General features: G+C 40.7%; 1 protein-coding gene across 1 annotated transcript; it reads right to left on the bottom strand.

Annotated features, from left to right (window-relative positions):
• Positions 1-121: 121 nt before the first annotated feature.
• Positions 122-12291, bottom strand: LOC136429577 (E3 ubiquitin-protein ligase NEURL1-like). Its single transcript, XM_066419410.1, has 7 exons — positions 11830-12291; positions 9474-9551; positions 5252-5317; positions 4356-4824; positions 3472-3668; positions 2088-2666; positions 122-1454 (listed from the first exon to the last, which is right to left on the bottom strand). The coding sequence occupies exons 2-7, from the start codon at positions 9520-9522 to the stop codon at positions 1165-1167; spliced, it is 1650 nt and encodes a 549-aa protein (XP_066275507.1). The 5' UTR covers positions 9523-9551; positions 11830-12291; the 3' UTR covers positions 122-1164.
• Between the last annotated feature and the right edge of the window lie 8979 nt (positions 12292-21270).

The raw sequence follows: 21270 nt of genomic DNA, 5'->3' as shown, positions 1-21270 counted from the left end.
GATTATTGAATATGACCTGAAGCAATGGAGTCCCACAGAAGTAACAGAAAAAAGTACAAAAATTTCCATATTTCATGGTAATTTTGAGATTCCGTTGTTATTTTTATTCAAGGTCTTTTGATGTAACATAAGTGGTCATGACCTAATAATAGTATCTTCAAAGGGTGCCTTCACAAACTATACAATGTCATGGAATATTCAGCTTAAATAATCACAAAAAGTCACTTGATACAAGTATGCAACAAAACAATTGTAGCTAGCATTATCACAGAATATCACATTATCAAACCGCAACAATTTTCGATAAACACCTTACGATATAATGTAAGCAGATATATGAATTCTATATTTCCCTCTGAAACAAAGAATGTAAATTCACTATGAAAACAAGTCATTGCTTATCTATTGATAAGTGTCAACGTGGTTAAGTTTGTGTGTACAACCTACAACGCATGTTGAAGTCGCTAGAGGTCATGTTTTGCGCGTATAACTCGTTTGGTGTCATGGGTGGCTTTTTTTAAGTTAGAGAAATTCAGCAATTATATCGGTCATGGACTAATCATAATCAAAGCTTTATATCACAACAATGTAATAATTGTGTCATCTTGATGCAAGCAACAATTAACGTTCAATACGTCAGCAACACGGAAGAAGACTCGTTGTTTGAAATCTATAAGATTCAGTGCCATGGGAATATGCTTTATGATCCACACACATTTCGCGTTGTCATGCGGAAATACGTAATTTGTCATGGTCAATTGTCATCAGTTCTGGCTTACTACGTCATCAGATCGCGAGTAGTCTGATGACCTCTTTCACAGGTGGTTTATGTTCTGCACATAGTTCGCGTTGTCATGCAGAAATACGTAATACTTCATGGTCAATCGTCATCAGTTCTGGCGCACTACGTCATCAGATCGCGAATAGTCTGATGACCTCTGTCACGTGTGGTTTATGCTCTACGCACATTTCGTGTCGTCATGCAGAGATGCTGTGAACGTCATGGTCGATCGTCAACAGTTCTGGAGTGCTACGTCATCAGAACGCGAGTAGTCTGATCACCTCTTTAACAGGTGGTTTATGCTCTACACACATTTCGCGTTGTCATGCAGAGATGCTGTGAATGCCATGGTCAATCGTCATCAGTTCTAGCGCACTACGTCATCAGAACGCGAGTAGTCTGATGACCTCTTTCACAGGTGAACTACAGACGGGGCAGTACGCTTTCGGGATGTACTTCTTGAGTTTGATCGCGCACAGATGGCACAGACAGACGTGCGCGCAGGGATACACAACACTGTCCTTCGGTCGTTCCTTCTTATAACACATGGAGCACTCCGTGTCAGCGTCTAACTCCGCCTGCTTGGGTTTAGTTCCCATCAAGACGTCTTCTAAGTCGTCTTCTTCCTGCGACTGTTCCTCTTCTCGGAGGGTGTCTTCGCATTTAATCACACCTAGAGAATAATCACAAACACTTTTTTAGATAACGTTATAGGGATAGGGGCGAGAAGATTATTGATTGCAAAATTGGTGCAATTTCTGTATATAACTGGCACAAAATTTAGTTGCTGCGATTAAGAGAAGTCCGCTAGGTGCGCTGTTGGACCACCTGTTGCTTCGCTTTTTTCAGCAAGAAGACTTCAATGATGTACAGCTTACAATCATCTAGAAGTATGCGATTTCTTATAAAGCAACGACTACTACGATTACCATGTGACCAATATTGATCATGTGCTGTTCATTCTTTCTTTAACATAATGGTGAAGAGTTCTTCATTTTCCAATTTTCACAAGTCATAACAGCAAGATGCTAGGACTCTGTAAATTCCAATCAGATATAAGGTTGGGCCAAATGTTTTATCATTTTCATCTAATTCAGATTTTTTTTTCTTAAACTTGCTCGCTAGGAAGACTCCAAACATACCCCACCCAAAAGAAACGCGTAATATACTGAACCAAACATAGCTTGCATTTTATTTCCGATAGACATCGAAACCGATAGAGATCAATACCTGGTTGTGTATAAAGAATCTCCCATATTGTAGCTTGCATCTGCTTTAAGAATGATTTGATCGAATCTGTGCTTACCCAATAGTCTGATGGCTTGCGTGCTCCCGTACACGTCGAAGAGTGCCCACAGTGGTCCAATGTTGAGGTCAACGTTCAGTAGCACGATGGAGCCAGCCCCGTTCACATCATAATGAACGTTTCCTTCTTCCGTGATCATGAAGCTCAGTTTGTCTCCGCTAGAGGGCACTTTCAGTTCTCTACTCAGTTTCCAGTATTCCGACAGTTCCGACCGCTTCATGACCAAGATGTCGGCATTGTCCGGCAAACCGGTCTTTTCCGTATCGCCGGCGAGCTTGGCCGGATCACATGCCGTCACCCCGAACCCCATCGCGCCTGCGTACTGGGCGTTCACTTCCACGACTTCCACGAAGAGCATCTCATTGGTCACCATAGGTCGTGATGTAAACGTCAGGCTGTTCCAGAAAGTGTTCCGTTTCCGGCGAACCACCTTGTGTTTGTCCTCCAACCGGATGTTGGTGCCGCGCATGTTGTGGAAGAAGATGCGGGATAAATGATCGGGATCCTCGTCACCGTCGCCCTTGTGGTTACCTACCGACTTCTCGAAAGCCTCGACCGCCTCTTTTGCTGCATCTTCATCTGAAAAGACAACGATAAGATACATGATTGATAAGAAGATCTTCTTTTATTTGTTATTATCGGTTATCATTTTCCATGTATAGTTACAAGATTCACAACAAGTAGAGAAGCATTTGTTATTGAGTAACCGTAAAAAAGGTAAAAAAAGACACCTTAAGTTGGTTGCATATTTTATGATTATTTCAATAACTTGATTTTCTTTGCAATACTAATAGCCACAGTCTAGAGTATCTAAATGCTGCTGAATAATTAGGTGTTGCATTAAGTTTCCCCTGATTTTCATACCAAGTTGCTGATCAACTAGAAACATTAAGAATATTTGAGTGAAGATTTCTCGTAGACAATTAAAATATTATTTCAGGTCCAATCTCCAAAGGCAACTGATTTATCAATGAAAAGGTAATCGAAGATAGTAGAATTCACCACCAAAGTAGTAAGCTCCCTCTGGCAAAACATAACGCAACTGCACGAGAGAAACACACACACACACACACACACACACACACACACACACACACACAAATAAACACACACACACACATACACACACACACACACACACACACACACAAATAAACACACACACAAATAAACCCATAGACACTCAGACGGACACACAGAGAGACACAGAAAGACACATCCATACACTCAGACACATAGTACATACATGCATACACACACACGCGCGCGTACACATATACAGACGCACACACATACAAACACAAATACGCAAACGCAAACACACACAAACACACACATACATACACACACTCACACACAAACAAACAAACACAAACACACTCACCGACGATGGAAATCTCCTCTGTCTTGCCGAAGACGTCGATGAGTGCCCAGAGCGGCTTGCTTTCATCTAACCCCTCCAAGAAGACCCCTTTGTTCTCTAAGTTGATGGAATAGTTGACGGCGCCCTTCTCGGTAAGGAAGAACGAAAAGATGTTGTCCTTCTGGGCATATTTCTCCATCATTGGAAGCGCCCAGTATCTGTAAGGAGATAAGGTATAACAAAGTGTCCTTTCAATATTACCATACTATGGTTGTGCGTTCAGAATGTCCTCGAGTTGAGGTTTACCGTAGCAGAATATATTATTTGCAACATGTCCAGTTTCTGTTTGCTCTATTACAGACAGCATTATGTTCCTCTCTGCAAACTAAGATTTTTGTTTATTAATAGGTGCAAACACTATTGTATTTATACTGACTAATTACTCAAAGTGACTTAAATGTAAGGTTTAGAACGTTCGATAGCTGCCAAAGCCATTTCAGAAATCTTCAAAGCTCAATACAAACACACAGCACAGTCTTCTTTGTTTGCTTGTTTGTTTGTTTGTTTGTTTGCAGGTTACTTTTAAGTCAAGAAAATATGCTCTTCTCCCAATTAAATTGATAACAAAGGGTAATTGATTGTTGATAGAATTATTGACTCCGTTGCAACTGGAGGCGCCATTTTGAAACGTGTTCCCGCGAGAGCACAGCCTAGCGAGAACGTGCGTGATCTTACAAAACGGTTTGAGTTTCCCTCCGGCAGTCTCAAACAATGTCATCAGTGCGCTTGATTCTTATCGTCGTTAATTTCATTTATCTAACTTAATGCACTTAGCCCATCCTGGTCATGAATTTGCAATATATTTCATTGTCATTGCCATTGCTAGAAAGGAGGCGGGAAAATACCTTGCTCGTTTTGAAGTGTCTGGTACTGCATACTCCGGGAGTGACTCGGAATCCACAGTGCACGGGTTCGTAGTGGTGAATCCTAGCTTCAAGACTCCCCTCCATCCAAGCTGTACCTTATTCATCTTCAAGTGTACCTTCTCTCCCATCCTTATGGGTCTGTGACTAAACGTGACGCCGTTACAGAAACTGTCCGTTCTACAAGCAGTTCTTCTGTCGGACGACAACTCAATGTTCTTTCCGTGTGTACTAGAGAAACGGATAGGCTGGTTGAAAGAGACTGCTTTTCCTGTCTCCATGTAGTGACCGAAGGAGGTCACGGAGTTTCTCTCGGTCAAGGTTGTCTTGGGTCGGGGCGATGTTTCTGGGGTGGTTTTGGGGGGAGAGAGCGATCTGCGGCCCAGCGCACCCGGAGTGGTGGTCGGTCGGTTGTCATGGCTCGCCATGGCCCGAAGAAGTCGGGAGTCAACTAGACAGAAATGACGAAGACAAAAATCAGAATTATATGTGTAATATGTGCCATTTCTTTTAACCAATTGTCATCAAATTCATTCCATTTAATGATGATGATTCATTCTTTTTAAAAATGAAGTATTGCAACCATGCGGAATGGATTATAGCATGGTCTCTATGGCAGGTTAGTGGCACATGCCATTAATTATAGGGGTGCAATTACGATATTGCATTGACGATAAAAGTAGTTACGGTGTAACAAAGACATTGTGCATCACCACGCCCAACCAGGCAAACGATATGCCAAGTTACACACCAATGCGAGAACAGGATCGTGAGTTCTAGCTGCGAACGCGCAAACAAAAGCATTTCCAATACTCCCAGAAGGAGGTCATCCTCCTTCCCGGAGTAATGACAGACAGATGCACGTTAAGGGTACTTACTTCTGATAAGTGCCGAGATATCCCATCCTGCGATCTGTCGACGTCGTCGTCTCGGGTTCTCGTCATCTGTAAAAAATGTAAGAGACATATTTTCAAGTCGGTTGTAGCACTGTAAGAAAATCCTCCGCTCTTTGGGCGTCGCCAAAAAAGTGTAACTTTACATACAATTGTAACCGCCGAGATATCCCGTATCGACATGTTAGATAAATGGCTTCAATGTTGTGGCTTGCTATGTGGTCTAACCTTTGAAATGCTTTCTCCACTATTCAGCTTCTTCTAGAATTTCAGAAATGACCTTTAAGGTATATCTTTTGTAATATTTCAAACCCAGACGCAAATACGTCTCTATTAATCAAACAACAATGTGCTTTTTTAAAGTTTAGCAACTCAGGTTTTATTAAGTTTGCATCTCCATCAGATGGACTTTCATGCTAACTAAATGCTTTATTTGACCAACAGGACTAGTTGTAAAAGGGTCAGTCATAGGCATGAGGTCCCTTAGATCGGACTCTTTCACAATGAAAGTGTCTCCAAGGGGGCACCTATTCGTCTTACATTTCCAAAGTAATCTCTATAATCATCTTTTGGTTATTGTTAAAGATCAGACGCAAAATACTTCAACAACAATGTTCTCTATTTGATCAACAAAGAGAGAAAGAGGGATACGGTATCTTAGACCGGACTATCAATTGAAACTCTATACTTCTACAGACAAATTATCTGTCGTGCTATATCGGCCATCGGAACTCAACATAACAAAGAACAATGCACCACTGTCCTACGGTGTACCCTCTGGGCCTTTTAACCATCCATAGCGACCGTTGGCAATTAGGCCGAACAAAATCTTCATTGTCTCCTGATTATGTAAGATGTTTTCACACTGTAGCATCTTAAACCTTCAGTATATCAGACTGATACCACGATAAAGAGAATTTAATATAAAAATGTAGTAAAGATACTTGTAGATGGTTCCAATTCAAGATATTTCATGAAATATAGTCGATGTTGGCCCATGTCATTTAGCTCTCTGATGTTGTTAATTTGATATAACAGGGCCATTTTAACCACGGTAATTGATATTAAGAAATGCCGCTTCGAAACCATACTTTATACCCCTTCCAAATTGTTAATAACGTTGGGTAACATAAATTCGCGGGGTACTTAAATTCGGGATTTTTCGAAAACGGGGTGTTTAGGGATATGTGCTAGATGCAACATCAGTAATACCGCTAGAAATGCAAACTTGACAGACTAACGCATTCAGAACACTGTCTGAAAAGCTTCGATAACCATGCATTAGAAGTTGGCTACGTCAAAAACTCTCCGTCCCTTATTGTCACAGTCTGAGGGCTTCGTGGGAGAATTATATGTACATAGTTGTTCGCTGGTTTATAAGACAAATGTCACATCCGCTTCCTGCTAAACACAATTATTTACAATACAACTTATTAGAATCTCTTTTGCTAACCTACAACTGGACTCTAAGTGTGATTAATCATCAAAACGCCTCTTTGTTGCTGCAACCAATGGCTACGGCACTACAGTTAATTTTCCCGCCGCCATATTCGTTACCCAGAATCCTGCTATTTGGCAGACGACAAACGTTTGCGAGGAACACTTTTTTGTCTAAATGTTGTGTGTGATAGTGGACTGATGGCGATATTTTCCTCAAAGTTTGCTCTTAGCACAAGCAGAAACACATGGACATAGTAGTAGTACCATTTCTACGGCATCCAGCTAACGCCCCGATGAATAATGTACAAATTTCCATGACGGTGGGGGTGAACTTTGAGTGACGTTCTACCGACTCAACACAGGGGTTGTTCCCGAAGGCCTGATGCGTGCGGTACGGCCGTTTTTTCGTGTATTTTTTTTACTTGGACACGTCTATATCCATAGCACTCTCCTCAAGCCAAGGATGGAACGAATAGCTGCTGTATAAAATGTGATTAGCGGTAAGATATTCAAGACGAATCTTTTCTCCCGAATTAATGTGCCCCCCTGTCCGACAGCACCGTCATTGTGCGTGCGGCGGACGGTGGTTTCAAGTTGAAATATTATGGTGTCAGCACGACTAGAGACAAAATCTACCATATATATGATTAGTGCAAAGATAGTACATGATACTGACAGAATAATAGAAAAAAAGGATGGTTTATTGTTCTGCTAGATTGATTTCAGTCAACCATTATCGGAAAAATCCCGAATTTATGTTACCCAACGTTACCTCTTTCTAGCTACATCAAACATATTTGCTCGTTAAAGATAAACATTAAAAGATAATGAAATTCGTGAACACATCACATATCGTATATTAGTCAATTGTGGTGGGGAGGGGGCAAAACGTGTATACTGACTTGTTCTCACGTCGTTCCTCCGTTAGTTATCATTTCAAATTTCGTCTTGAGATACTGTTTAAAATCTAGTTGGTAGAGATTTCTATATTCTTAACTAAAACAAAATTCGAATGCAGATACATTATTTACTGTAGATCTCTGCTTGCAGCTACGATAGGTCAGTGTGTCATAAATTCATCTGGAGTGTCGCCATGCTTTATTGTCGTTGTCACAAACTAACTGTCTATCGACTCTCGGCATTTGAAACAAAGGTCTCCACATTGTGTTCCATGACAGTACACGGTGTATGTTAGAAGTTCAACTCAAACGATTAGATACTGTATATGTTAGCAAAACGTTACATTGACTTACATGGGTTGCATTATAAAGTATTGTATGGAATTGGGAATGTATCACTTCTCGAATTAAGTACATGATATTACCTAATAGGTAATTTTCTTTTTCACTTCTACTAGATGTAAGCCGATATAGGGGTTGTACATGATAGCAGTGCATGGAAAATATCGGTCTGTCCACGGTGTATGTTAGAACTCAAACGATTTGATATGTCAGAAAAATGAATTTTTGAATTTTGTTTTTCATGCTTACATGTAACATACTATATAGATAAGCATTGAAAAGGACTAGTTTTAACAAGTGAATCTGCCTTTTCGAACGAAAACCGTTTATTTGTAATTTTTTGGGGTGCCATCTGACAACAAGATAGGATCCATCCAGCTAATTATGTCGTTAGCAACTTGTCTGACGAGTCCCCCCACCCTCTGGTGTAAACTACCCTATGATAATAATGGCAATATTTCAGAGGCTTAGTTTTGAACCGTACTTATGTGAAATACATACTGCTATTAGCAATTTACATATAGAACAGTACCTAAAACAAAAGAAGAGAAAGTTGATCTAAAAGTGACACCAAAACAAAGATACATGATTGACACACATATCACAATAGAGGCACAGCACTGTTTGTCGCATGACTTTTTGTCGCGGGAATGTTTGGTCGGACGATTTTTTGGTTGAAAGATTTTCAATAAGGCTATGACAGAAACAACAATCGACATGGATCTAGCAGCCTCACAGTTGAGCTCCTAGCTCCTGGCTCGGGTTGATTTTTAACATGAAGATCCCGGACCAATCCTTGATCAGGACATTTAGGTTGGGGCTGTACCCGTCTTTTCAGAAGAGACGTAAAATTGGGGTCCCGTGTTCAAGGAGGTGCCTCGAGCATGTTTAAGGGGAAGGGCTGGCAACTCCTCCCTGTAGAAATACACCCTGATACTGAAACAGCAAGGAAACTTGCTGACCGTGCAACTAGGCACTGCAAGGTGAACAACAACAACCACGAATGTGAGGCAGAGACCAAAGTACACGGACAATCAGACAAAGCACAAGCAGTCAGCTGGTTGTCCGCAAACCCAAGCGAGAGATCTTCAGAAGATCGGTAGCCTACCGCGGATCAAATGTCTGGAACAGCCTACCGCCAGACACACGTACGGCTCCGAATCTGACTTCCTTTAAGAGACTCTTGAAGTAAATTATGGAAATGAACAAAACGAACGGACACGGACCATGAACCAGCTTTTGCCCTACTATATGTTGTATGTTGTAGCAATTGTATATTGTTGTAGCATAAATATGTAATGATGTTTGTTGATAGAGTTATTAGGACTCAAATGAATGTATGTCTCTGTTATGTTGTACCTGACCCTTACCTCTTCCCTCATGACCTCAATAAAAAGTGGCCTGCGTGCAGATTTGAGCTTATCATGAATAAAGAAAGGTGCAAACAAACGAACAAACAAACAAACAAACAAACAGTTGAATAGTTGTGTATGTGGTTGAAGGGTTTGTACAAATCTTGTACCTACCGTCATCAAGTTGAACCCCCTCCATGCTTCCCCTTGAGTCCGTTCTCATCCTCACAAGCCTTCAATAGTCGAGCTCCCCTTGTTATAAACAACAACAACAAAAAACGTCAACAGAGAAACAAATAAACAACACCGGCAGATTTATAAACTCTACAAAATGTCAACACATTTTCTGGTTTATATACATATATAAAGAGAGAGAGAACGATATAGAGGGAAAGAGAAAGATACTCACGAAGAATGAACCCCATAAATTCATCCAGAATTACAAACACCACGCACTTTAGAAAGTAACTACGCGTTGTTTTGGCCAAAGGAGATAGTATACATAGCATACAGCATGCTGTTAAAACATGAACCAGTAGACGGGCAACACCTAAGCTACGTAGTGCATATGACCTAGCTTACACGAGAGGGTTCGAATGTTAGATCAAGTGGGTAACTCCTACGAAAACACGAACATCATGGTACTATTCTGTAAATGCGTAACATCGTGATCTAAGCCTTCAAACACGTTGATTGATTATTGAGCTCAGTAGAACGTGTGAACAATTCCCTAGGGGACCATGGCTTCACCAACAAATGTTTCGAATGACATTTTCAGATCGCTACCCCGAAGGGCAAAAGTCGTGCAACAAATTCTTCAAGATCCAATCGTAACGCCTTTAAAAAAAAAACACGAAAAAATGAGAGTAAGTTACAAGATTTCTGTTACAATTTTACAAGAAATAATAGGCTGCGTAGCGCTCAAATGCTCGAAATGTTGAGTTGTTTACATAAAGTAATTATGTGAACGCAGTGGCCTGTGACCAACACACCTGTCCATAGAGACCGCCAACACAAAGGACAACAAGTCAGTCCTCCACAAACAAATGGTGTTTGAAAATGGCTTATTGTGTTAATCAGGCTACTGGTCAAAACGTGCTGTATTGTACCCTTTTACAAACACTCAAACGACGTAATTATACAGATTCGTCATTAAAAATGGCTGTAGTGATGCTTATAACTATATAATTGACACAGAATAAGCTGTTTTTCAGGGTGCTCTATTTGAGTTAATCACTGTGCATGTGCTCAAAAACGACGAAATTAAAACATTTGAAGGGATCAAAGAAACAAATGGGTGACCAAGGTCAAAGAATGTTAACATAACTGCCAAACTATGCATACGAGATTATCATGTTTTGAACCCTATTTCTAAGCAAACTACTATCAAGATAAAATCAACGACAACTACTTATTTTGAAACAAAAGCAAGTATTTCTACATTACCAGTGTATCATAGCTTAGGGGAGGGGGGCGTAGGGAGAACACGTTGCACAGTCTTCTTTAGCTATGACTTATTCTTCCAACAATTTAGACTTTGAAACTTCAACAGATTTTTGGCATTTTGTAAACACTTGAAAACGCTCCTTAAACCTGTTACCATCACACGTGGTCCATACGCTACTTTGTAGTTTTAAGTGTGAGCTATGTTATCACTAGAAACATCTGGGGATTCTAGAACTAGGGGGCATATAGTGAGTGACGGTTCTATGAAAATTGCAGATCTATCAAGTCAACATGCTGCGTGACAAATTTGTTATGTCGTTCTGTTAGGGTATAGAAACTAGTGTTTAAACGGTGCAGTGTTTTATCGGGTTTTGTAAAATCAAACAACCAAAACGAAGGAGAATTTTATAACGTTTAAGAAATACGTAAGTTACAAACAATTCTTGGTCATACCGTTTCCAAAGAACAAATATATATATAGATCAAAATATAATAAGTACAAGGCCTCACCTTGATATTCTTAATGTTGGTGTTTATTTCATAAATCGTATCACTACACATAGCATTTTCTCGACACCGAATCACGCGACATACGGATAACTAGCTAGCTTCAGTCCTGCTACGTTTTTCAGGGTCAGCATTTGACTCCCTAAACGTGGAAACAGTTGATATGTACGTAACCGTACAAAGTCTGATAACCCTCCCATACTTGTGCATGACCCCTTGCCATCGTTAGTGAAGACAAAGTTGTGGGTATTGGGTAGTACCTTTTCAAATGAAATGAAAAACCCCCTGAATGGTTAATCTAACGTACCTGAGTTCGGGTTCCTGTTTTTGTGTAGTTGTTGTCCCTTTTCCTTTCTTTCAATTCTTTCATGTCTAATCAATTTTTCTAATCTTTCTACAAAGACTCCCCTCCCCCCATGCCTACGTAATTATCGCTGTTGTTATGACGCCCTAGTCTTTGTACTGATAACTCGTTTATCAAGTAGAAAGTGAATTAAAGCACAAAGCAAATACTGTGAGTTAGTTTACCAAGAGTTGTGTAGAACACTCCAAAAAGTCAATTTTGAAGCAATCTTACCTTTAGAAGTTGTTGGATTCCTTACGTCGAGGCTTTGTCCAAAGTGCTGTCATTCTTAAAACTGTGGTTCACGTTTTGACGATTGTTGATCTTATGTATCCTTCATTTTCAAACCGTTTGTTGTTTGCAACCGTGTCACCATGTTGCAGTCTAGAAGATCATAGTACGACGCTCAAACGAATCCAATTTTAAAGATGGCGACAAGAATTTTTGTTTGATCGTCCGCCTAGCGACGTCCCTACCCTACTTTCATACCTGTTGGGTCACCTGTTACTGGCATCGCTCAACCTTAAGTAGTTGTGTGCTCTAAGTTTTTTACGGTCCGTAACCAGGTTTGGGGGTAACAAAAGGGGTTCGTGCAAGAGGATCTATCCTAAACAAAGACGATTTTGGCTGGGAGAAAATAATACCCGAGTTACCGCAATCGCGAACTTTGATTTCGGTAACATTACACCGCGTCGTAATCCACAATGCTTATTTTGTCTTGGTGTGGTGATACCGTAAAACCTATAATAAAGGCGTTTTCATTCCATTGAATTCAAGTTACAAAGACCACAACTTAAAAACAGAATTTTACCCTATAGCTTCAACAATAGTGTCCACTGCAAATACTTCGATACAAACACACTTACAAGTTTAACACTGAATTATTTCGTAGCTTACGAAGTGCTACAATAAACGACTCTACGGTACGGCTGTGTAATGTAGTGTAACGTTACTTGTATTTCGGGTCACCCCCACTTCTAGTGTGCTGTAGAAAGTGGCGTTTATACAGCCATTTGACCGCGACTGTATCCAGTGTTTGAACGGAAAGGATGCGTGAATTTAGAATGGTTGACACACGTCGCGCCCTACATGTTAAGTACACCATAACAAAATACATTCAGATTTTTCCCCATCCTTTTGAATAATTAACTCCACATTTTACCTCCTAATAAAGGAAATGGGAAACATGCAATATACTTTGTACACCATAACGTTCGTTTTGCTATTAATTGAAGAATTTGAATATTTGTCTCTCTTTCACTGTTATGTTCTAGTGACTGCTACGTTCGTCTGTTGAATGTAATTTGGGACAGAGTTAATTGCATTAAGGAATGCTCGGCAATCATTGGTTACACGCTCCGTTGGTTAAGGAAACACACCAAGCTGTTGACAAAACACGCGGTCACTGTTTATAGTCCGTACAACAAGATGCGGTGGCAAACTCAAGGTTATAACCTGGATCGTCAGGCGCCGACCAAGGCTTCACAATATGTACGGAGTTTACACTAAGGAGTATTGTCTGTATACGGTCGCCGCGGAGATTTTCCTGCTAGTTAGTTTAAATATGGCCATGCGTAAATACAAACCCAAAGTAGCCTGGACTATCAGGCGACGACCAGGGCTCACATATGTGCGGAGGTTATAATGTTACAGAGTGCTAATTCTCCCGGTCGCCACGGAGATATGCCTGCGAGCGAGGTTAAAGCTGGCCATGCGTAAATGTAAGCTTTAGGTAGCCTGGGTAATCAGGCGTCGACCAAGGCTGACAACATGTACGGAGTCTATGTAAGAGTGTTGTTTGTACCCGGTCGCCACGGAGATATGCCTGCGAGCGAGGTTAAAGCTGGCCATACGTACATGTAAGCTTTATGTAGCCTGGGTAATCAGGCGTCGACGAGGGCTGACAACATGTACGGAGTTTATATTAGAAAGCGTTGTTTGTATCCCGTCACCACGGAGATATGCCTGGAAGCGAGGTTAACACTGGCCATGCGTAAATGAAAGCTTTAGCTAGCCTAGGTAATCAGGCGTCGACCACGGCTGACAGCATGTACGAAGTTTATATTAGAAAGCGTTGTTTGTACCCGGTCGCCACGGAGATATGCCTGCGAGCGAGGTTAAAGCTGGCCATACGTACATGTAAGCTTTATGTAGCCTGGGTAATCAGGCGTCGACGAGGGCTGACAACATGTACGGAGTATATATTAGAGAGGGTTGTTTGTATCCCGTCGCCACGGAGATATGCCTGGAAGCGAGGTTAAAACTGGCCATACGTAAATGTAAGCTTTAGGTAGCCTGGGTAATCAGGCGTCGACCGAGGCTGACAACATGTACGGAGTTTATTATCTTCGCCGAGTACTTGTACTCGGAGAAGATTATGTTTTCGGTTGAAAAATCTGTTGGGTGGGTCTGAATGTATGTCAGGAGCATAACTCAAGAAAGCTTCAATGAATCTTTATCATTTTTGGTAGGTGTGTAGTGGTTGTGCAAAGGAAGGTCAAGTTCGAAAATGGTTCACCTTGCGTTTTTCAACAGTACTGCAGCGGACTTTGCATTTTTTTGTGTTTGTATGTAGGCAAAAAAGTGACGGAAACGTTGATGGATCTTCATGATTTTTTGCAGGTGTGTAGATGTTGTGGAAACGGGAGTCAAGTTCAAAAATGGTTCCCCTGGTATTTTCCGTCGGTACTGCATCGGGCTTTGTGTGGATGTGTATTTGTATGTCGCCAGCATAACTCGAGAAGCTGTTGATGGATCAGTATGATATTTAGTGGATGGGTAGGGTTTACAGAAAGGAAGGTCAAGTTCGATAATGGGCCTTCTAGCGAGTACCTAAGGCACTGCAGCGGAGCTTCAAAATTTAGGGGCATATTTTCTGAAAGTGCTATGGTCACGATTTTTGTTTGGTAGATAGTTCTTGCCACAGAAAGTAAGTTCTGTAAATTTTGGCCCCCTAGCGGCTTGTTAAGAACTGCAGTGGGTGTTTTTGTTTTGACATTCGGACATGAATAACTTGAGAAGGGGTCAACAGATCGTCGAGATGTTTTGGTATGTAGAGAGCTCAGATGGTGATTTACATTATCAACGACTAATTATGCAAATCAGGAGCTAATTTGCATAATTTGTAAGGAAAGTTTGTTAACCGACTGCATTTCAATGGGACATGGGACAGTGTCAGGTCATGTAAACAAATGGCCTTGCATAAACGTACATGTAGGTCAAATAAATAAACTATTCTCCAAGCAGAGGTGTGGGTCCTGCTGGTTTTTTTCAAAACGGTTGGCGACATAACGAAATGGGGACAAAATAGATAGCCTGACTAAAAACACCTAAAAACGCGACAGATTTATTCTATTCATATGTATTGACTGTACTATTTCATCATCACTTTCAACTTTCAACACTGCAATATCGAACATTTGTGGCCCATATAATATCAACATACTCATATTTTTCATGACCAGTTATAACATATATCAGCACACTCTACACATATACTAGTCCTGTACCACCAAATGATTTTAAACACTATCTAGACTGGACTCATTCGCCCAATCATAACTTTTAAATGGTATGGTGCATGATCAAATTTGCAGGGGGTGATAAGCACGTAAATATTAATCACTCTCCATGATAAGCCTTGATTATTTGGCGAAGATAATGTGTTCGTGGAACTCTAGTATTAGAAAGCGTTGTTTGTATCCCGGTCGCCACGGAGATATGCCTGGAAGCGAGGTTAACACTGGCCATGCGTAAATGAAAGCTTTAAGTAGCCTGGGTAATCAGGCGTCGACCAAGGCTGACAACATGTACGGAGTTAATATTAGAAAGCGTTGTTTGTATCCCGTCGCCACGGAGATATGCCTGGAAGCGAGGTTAAGACTGGCCATGCGTAAATGAAAGCTTTAAGTAGCCTGGGTAATCAGGCGTCGACCAAGGCGGACAACATGTACGGAGTTTATATAAGAGAGTGTTGTTTGTATCCGGTCGCCACGGAGATATGCCTGGAAGCGAGGTTAACACTGGTCATGCGTAAATGTCAGCTTTAGGTAGCCTAGGTAATCAGGCGTCGACCAAGCCGGACAACATGTACGGAGTTTATATTAGAAAGCGTTGTTTGTATCCCGTCGCCACGGAGATATGCCTGGAAGCGAGGTTAACACTGACCATGCGTAAATGAAAGATTTAGCTAGCCTAGGTAATCAGGCGTCAACCAAGGCTGACAACATGTACGGAGTTTATATTAGAAAGCGTTGTTTGTATCCCGTCGCCACGGAGATATGCCTGGAAGCGAGGTTAACACTGACCATACGTAAATGAAAGATTTAGCTAGCCTAGGTAATCAGGCGTCAACCAAGGCTGACAACATGTACGGAGTTTATATTAGAAAGCGTTGTTTGTACCCGGTCGCCACGGAGATATGCCTGCGAGCGAGGTTAAAGCTGGCCATGCGTAAATGAAAGCTTTAGGTAGCCTGGGTAATCAGGCGTCGACCAAGGCGGACAACATGTACGGAGTTTATATAAGAGAGTGTTGTTTGTATCCGGTCGCCACGGAGATATGCCTGGAAGCGAGGTTAACACTGGTCATGCGTAAATGTCAGCTTTAGGTAGCCTAGGTAATCAGGCGTCGACCAAGCCGGACAACATGTACGGAGTTTATATTAGAAAGCGTTGTTTGTATCCCGTCGCCACGGATATATGCCTGGAAGCGAGGTTAACACTGACCATGCGTAAATGAAAGATTTAGCTAGCCTAGGTAATCAGGCGTCAACCAAGGCTGACAACATGTACGGAGTTTATATTAGAAAGCGTTGTTTGTATCCCGTCGCCACGGAGATATGCCTGGAAGCGAGGTTAACACTGACCATACGTAAATGAAAGATTTAGCTAGCCTAGGTAATCAGGCGTCAACCAAGGCTGACAACATGTACGGAGTTTATATTAGAAAGCGTTGTTTGTACCCGGTCGCCACGGAGATATGCCTGCGAGCGAGGTTAAAGCTGGCCATGCGTAAATGAAAGCTTTAAGTAGCCTGGGTAATCAGGCGTCGACCAAGGCTGACAACATGTACGGAGTTTTTATTAGAGAGCGTTGTTTGTATCCCGTCGCCACGGAGATATGCCTGGAAGCGAGGTTAAAGCTGGCCATGCGTAAATGAAAGCTTTAAGTAGCCTGGGTAATCAGGCGTCGACCAAGGCGGACAACATGTACGGAGTTTATATAAGAGAGTGTTGTTTGTATCCGGTCGCCACGGAGATATGCCTGGAAGCGAGGTTAACACTGGTCATGCGTAAATGTCAGCTTTAGGTAGCCTAGGTAATCAGGCGTCGACCAAGCCGGACAACATGTACGGAGTTTATATTAGAAAGCGTTGTTTGTATCCCGTCGCCACGGAGATATGCCTGGAAGCGAGGTTAAAGCTGGCCATGCGTAAATGTAAGCTTTAGGTAGCCTGGGTAATCAGGCGCCGGCAAAGCTGACAATATGTACGGAGTTTATATGAGAGAGTGTTATTTGAATTCGGTCGCCGCGAAGATATGTCTGCGAGCGAGGTTAAAACTTGCCGTGCGTGTATTCAGATTTAAGTTAGCCTGAACCATAAGCCGTCTGCCAAGGCTTACAATATGTATAGAGGTATAGTAAAGAGTGTTTTTGTCCTAGTTGCCTCGGACATATGTCTGCGAGCGAGGTTAAAGGCAACCCAAGCAATATTAGGGCCAAAAAATCGGATTTTGAAAGTCAATTTGTTTAGTCATTTCTGTACAGGATTAGTTTAAACTAGAGTTCCACGACCTCATATCTTCGCCAAATAATATGAATTGTACCGACAGATGTAAGTACCAAATTCCCGCCATTTACCAATATGGCATTACATAGCCATTTTTCCAAACAATAACTAAATTCAAGTCTTTATTTGCTTAAATAATATCTATCAATGTTCCCCTCTTTCTCAATGGCTTGATATGCCACAGGTCTGAAAGTCCTCTCATGGAATGTCAATGACGGTTAGACATCCAGGTCATAAGATACGCAAAAAAACTGGATGGATTTTCGAAACGTAGTGAAGTAGCATAACTCTATCAAATATTAGACCCTGTTTTGCATAATCAGCATCTTATTGTTTAACTTGGCTTGGCTATGTCAATGATCAGATTCAGCTATTTCAAAATGCCCAACATGAATATAAAAAGTCCTGTCATTTACGAGCATAGTGTTATTATCTTAGTATAATCTCAGCAATAATCAAAAAGAGGTCATTTGAATAATTGATATTTCGAATTCGATTATAATCGATAATTACTAGCCTCTCTTTCTCAGTGAAGGATGACACAGTTTTCAAAGGTGATTTGTTTTTATTTGTTTTTTCGGCTGTAGATAAGTACAGCCAGGGCTACCAAAGGCTAAGGCTATTACAAAGGGTTAGCCCTAGTAACAGAACAATATACAGACCTTGATACAAGCTTTCACAAAGACTAGAATACGACTTACATGCATATGAACGGGCACAAACATAGAACTCAGCGCATTTCAAAACATTTCATTAATCATGCAAATTAGGTCCTGTTTGGCATAATTACAATGTTACGTCAATCGTAAGATCCACTTTTAAATCTTCATACCAAACATAACAGATACATTTTAGTCCTGTTTTTTTCAATTGCCCAGCTAGTAAGCTAGCTGTTGACCTAGATTCAGGACGCCAGCTGTTGACCTAGATTCTGGACGCCAGGTGTGTACTAACACAAGCCGCGTACTATGGTGCGGCAGTCCTATATATGCCAATTATGATGTAAAGTAGGTCATGATCTGCATAATGAGCATATCATTATGTTGATCATCACCTAAGGAACATATAAACCAAATACAAGAATAATCCATCAACCCCTGCTTGAGTTATTCCTCCTCAAAAGTTACAAACAAATAGGACCACTGCACTTTAAGGCAAGCCGCAAGGGGGCCCAAACTTACATCACGTACTCTCTGCCCCAAGATCTATCTACCACTCAAAAAATCATAACCTTAGTACCTGCAAAAAATTCGACCACAAACTTTAAGCGGATAGATAAACTTTCTGCATTTATTATGCAAATTAGTTCCTGGTTTTCATAATATGTATTTGATTATGTAAAACATTACCCAAGCTATCTAAATACCAAAAATCACGACGATCCGTCAACCCCTTCTGTAGTTATTAGCCTCCAAAGGTTTCAACAAAAACGGCAACTGCAGGTCCAAACAAGCTGCTAGGGGGGCCAAACTTACACCACCTATTCCCTGTTCCAGACCCTATGTATTGGTGAAAAATCATGAACCTGGCACTTCCAGAAAATTCGACCACAAAATTTAAAACTCAGCTGCAGTACCTTACTTATCCGCTAGGAGGCCCATTATCGAACTTGACCTTCCTCTTTAACACTCCTACCTACCAAATGAATATCATGCACAGCCGTCAACAGCACCTCGAGTTATGCTGGCGACATACAAATTCACACACATATAAAGCCAGCTGCAGTACCGACGGAAAATGCAAGGGAAACCATTTTTGAACTTGACCTCTGTTTCTACAACATCTACACACCTGCAAAAAATCACGAAGATCCATCAACGTTTCCGTCACTTTTTTTGCCTACATACAAACACAAAAAAATGCAAAGTCTGCTGCAGTACTGTTGGAAAACGCCAGGTAAACCATTTTTATACTTGACCTTTCTTTGCACAACCACTACACACCTACCAAAAATCATAAAGATTCATTGAAGCTTTCCTGAGTTATGCTCCTGACATACATAAAGACCCACCCAACAGATTTTTCAACCGAAAACAAAATCTTCTCCGAGTACAAGTACTCGGCGAAGATAATAACACTGTATCACAATGTAAAGCAACGTCAATAATTAAAAAAATACGATGCTGTTGTGATATGATAACTCACTTAAAATTGTCACCAGGGTTTTTGTAGGCTCGCGAAATAAAATTGTCACCAGGGTTTTTGTAGGCTCGCGAAACTAAGGGGATCATTGTATGGCATGTTTTGCATGGTTTTAAAATGCTAAAAGTATGAAGTTATTGCACAAATGTGCTAAACAGCGTTAGTAAATGTCATTATCATTATGATTTCAGCATTTTTTTAGCTCCATTTTTTTGCCCTAATACTGCTTTGGTTGCCTTTAAAACTGGTCTTGCTCATGTTAGCCTAGACCATCAGGCGCCGGCCAACGCTTACAACATTTATGTTAGCGTGTTCTAGAGAGAATGTGGCCACGGAGATATGCCTGCGAGTGAGGTGAACATGCGAACTCAAGGTAGCCTGGACAGTCAGGCGCCGGTAAAGGCTTACAAGATGTACGGGTTTGATAGAGGGCCGTTTGTTCCGGTCTCCACAGATCGAGCGAGCTAGGCTAGAACTGTGTAATTCTGACCATACGCACTTATGTCTAGTAATCTGATCTAATCTAATTTCACCTACATGAAATGAGTTATATGTTGTATACATTTTCATAATATATTTGTTTGACTAAAGTAATGAAACCAAACAAAGCAGTACATCATATTTTACCAAACATTGAGTTGACACAACAGTATTGTATTTGGGCATGTCAAAATCAGATTTGCTAACAAACGTGTGACGATGCCCTTGTACTGTAAGATCACAAACATAACCTTCAGAAACAAATCAAAAGATACATACGACAAAAGAAAAGAAACTTGGCTATATGATTGGGAACAAAAGTTTGTATTACACATGTTATATGTTTTATACACACAAACACAAAACACGGTCGAACATTTCAAGTCACAAGAAAACACATACATGTTTCCGTCTATTACAAGCAGAAGTGATTTTTTGAGCATTAGTATTTTCCTTGGTATAGTATATTAGTATACCACAAAACATACACATTTCCGTTTATTTCAAGATAAAACCACAAAACTCAAGAAAGTAATTTTTGAGCAAAAGTATCTTCCTTTAACCACAAAACATACAAAGTTCCGTTTATTACAAGATAAAACCACAAAACTCAAGTAAATAGGCCCGGTTATATAAGTCGTACGATAGGCTTACGACAGTCCTGGGACTGTCGTGAATATGTTATACAAAATTTAACTCTCTTGTAAAAGATGATGTCCACTGTTCTGCTGAAAATCTCACCAGAAAAAAAAAATCGTACGACCAATGCAACCGTTGCGAAAACCATCAAAATGACACATCACACATAATAAACAAAAATACATTTCCTTTTTTCATGGTCAGCTATGGCTGGAACCCTTGTCGTCACAAAGAATATTATGTACCACAAAACTCATATATTATCAAATACGCCACACTGACTTAAGTACGTGGATGACATCCGCGCGCGCATGAATTTTTGTCCGTTTCCAAAAAAAAAAAAAATTGCGACCATATTGTTAATCGTACGAAGAATATGCAAAATAAGCAAAAATAAGCCATAAAACATAGAATGCTGATGTTGCTGAATGCCAAAATATATTTCAAAGGCAAAGAAGGAGATGTGAAAGAACAACATTAAAGACTTTATTGGCATACCATTGTTTGTATGTCATTTGTTTAACTTTCCTGACCTTTTACATTTCTTAATGAAGGCAATTTTTTTTTCACAAGCTCGTATAAACTGGGTGGCCAGACGAATTCATCCATATAATCAAATCAGTA

This window comes from Branchiostoma lanceolatum, chromosome 3 (assembly GCF_035083965.1).
Source record: "Branchiostoma lanceolatum isolate klBraLanc5 chromosome 3, klBraLanc5.hap2, whole genome shotgun sequence".
NCBI lineage: Eukaryota > Metazoa > Chordata > Leptocardii > Amphioxiformes > Branchiostomatidae > Branchiostoma > Branchiostoma lanceolatum.
This window is presented reverse-complemented; position numbering and strand designations above follow the sequence as displayed.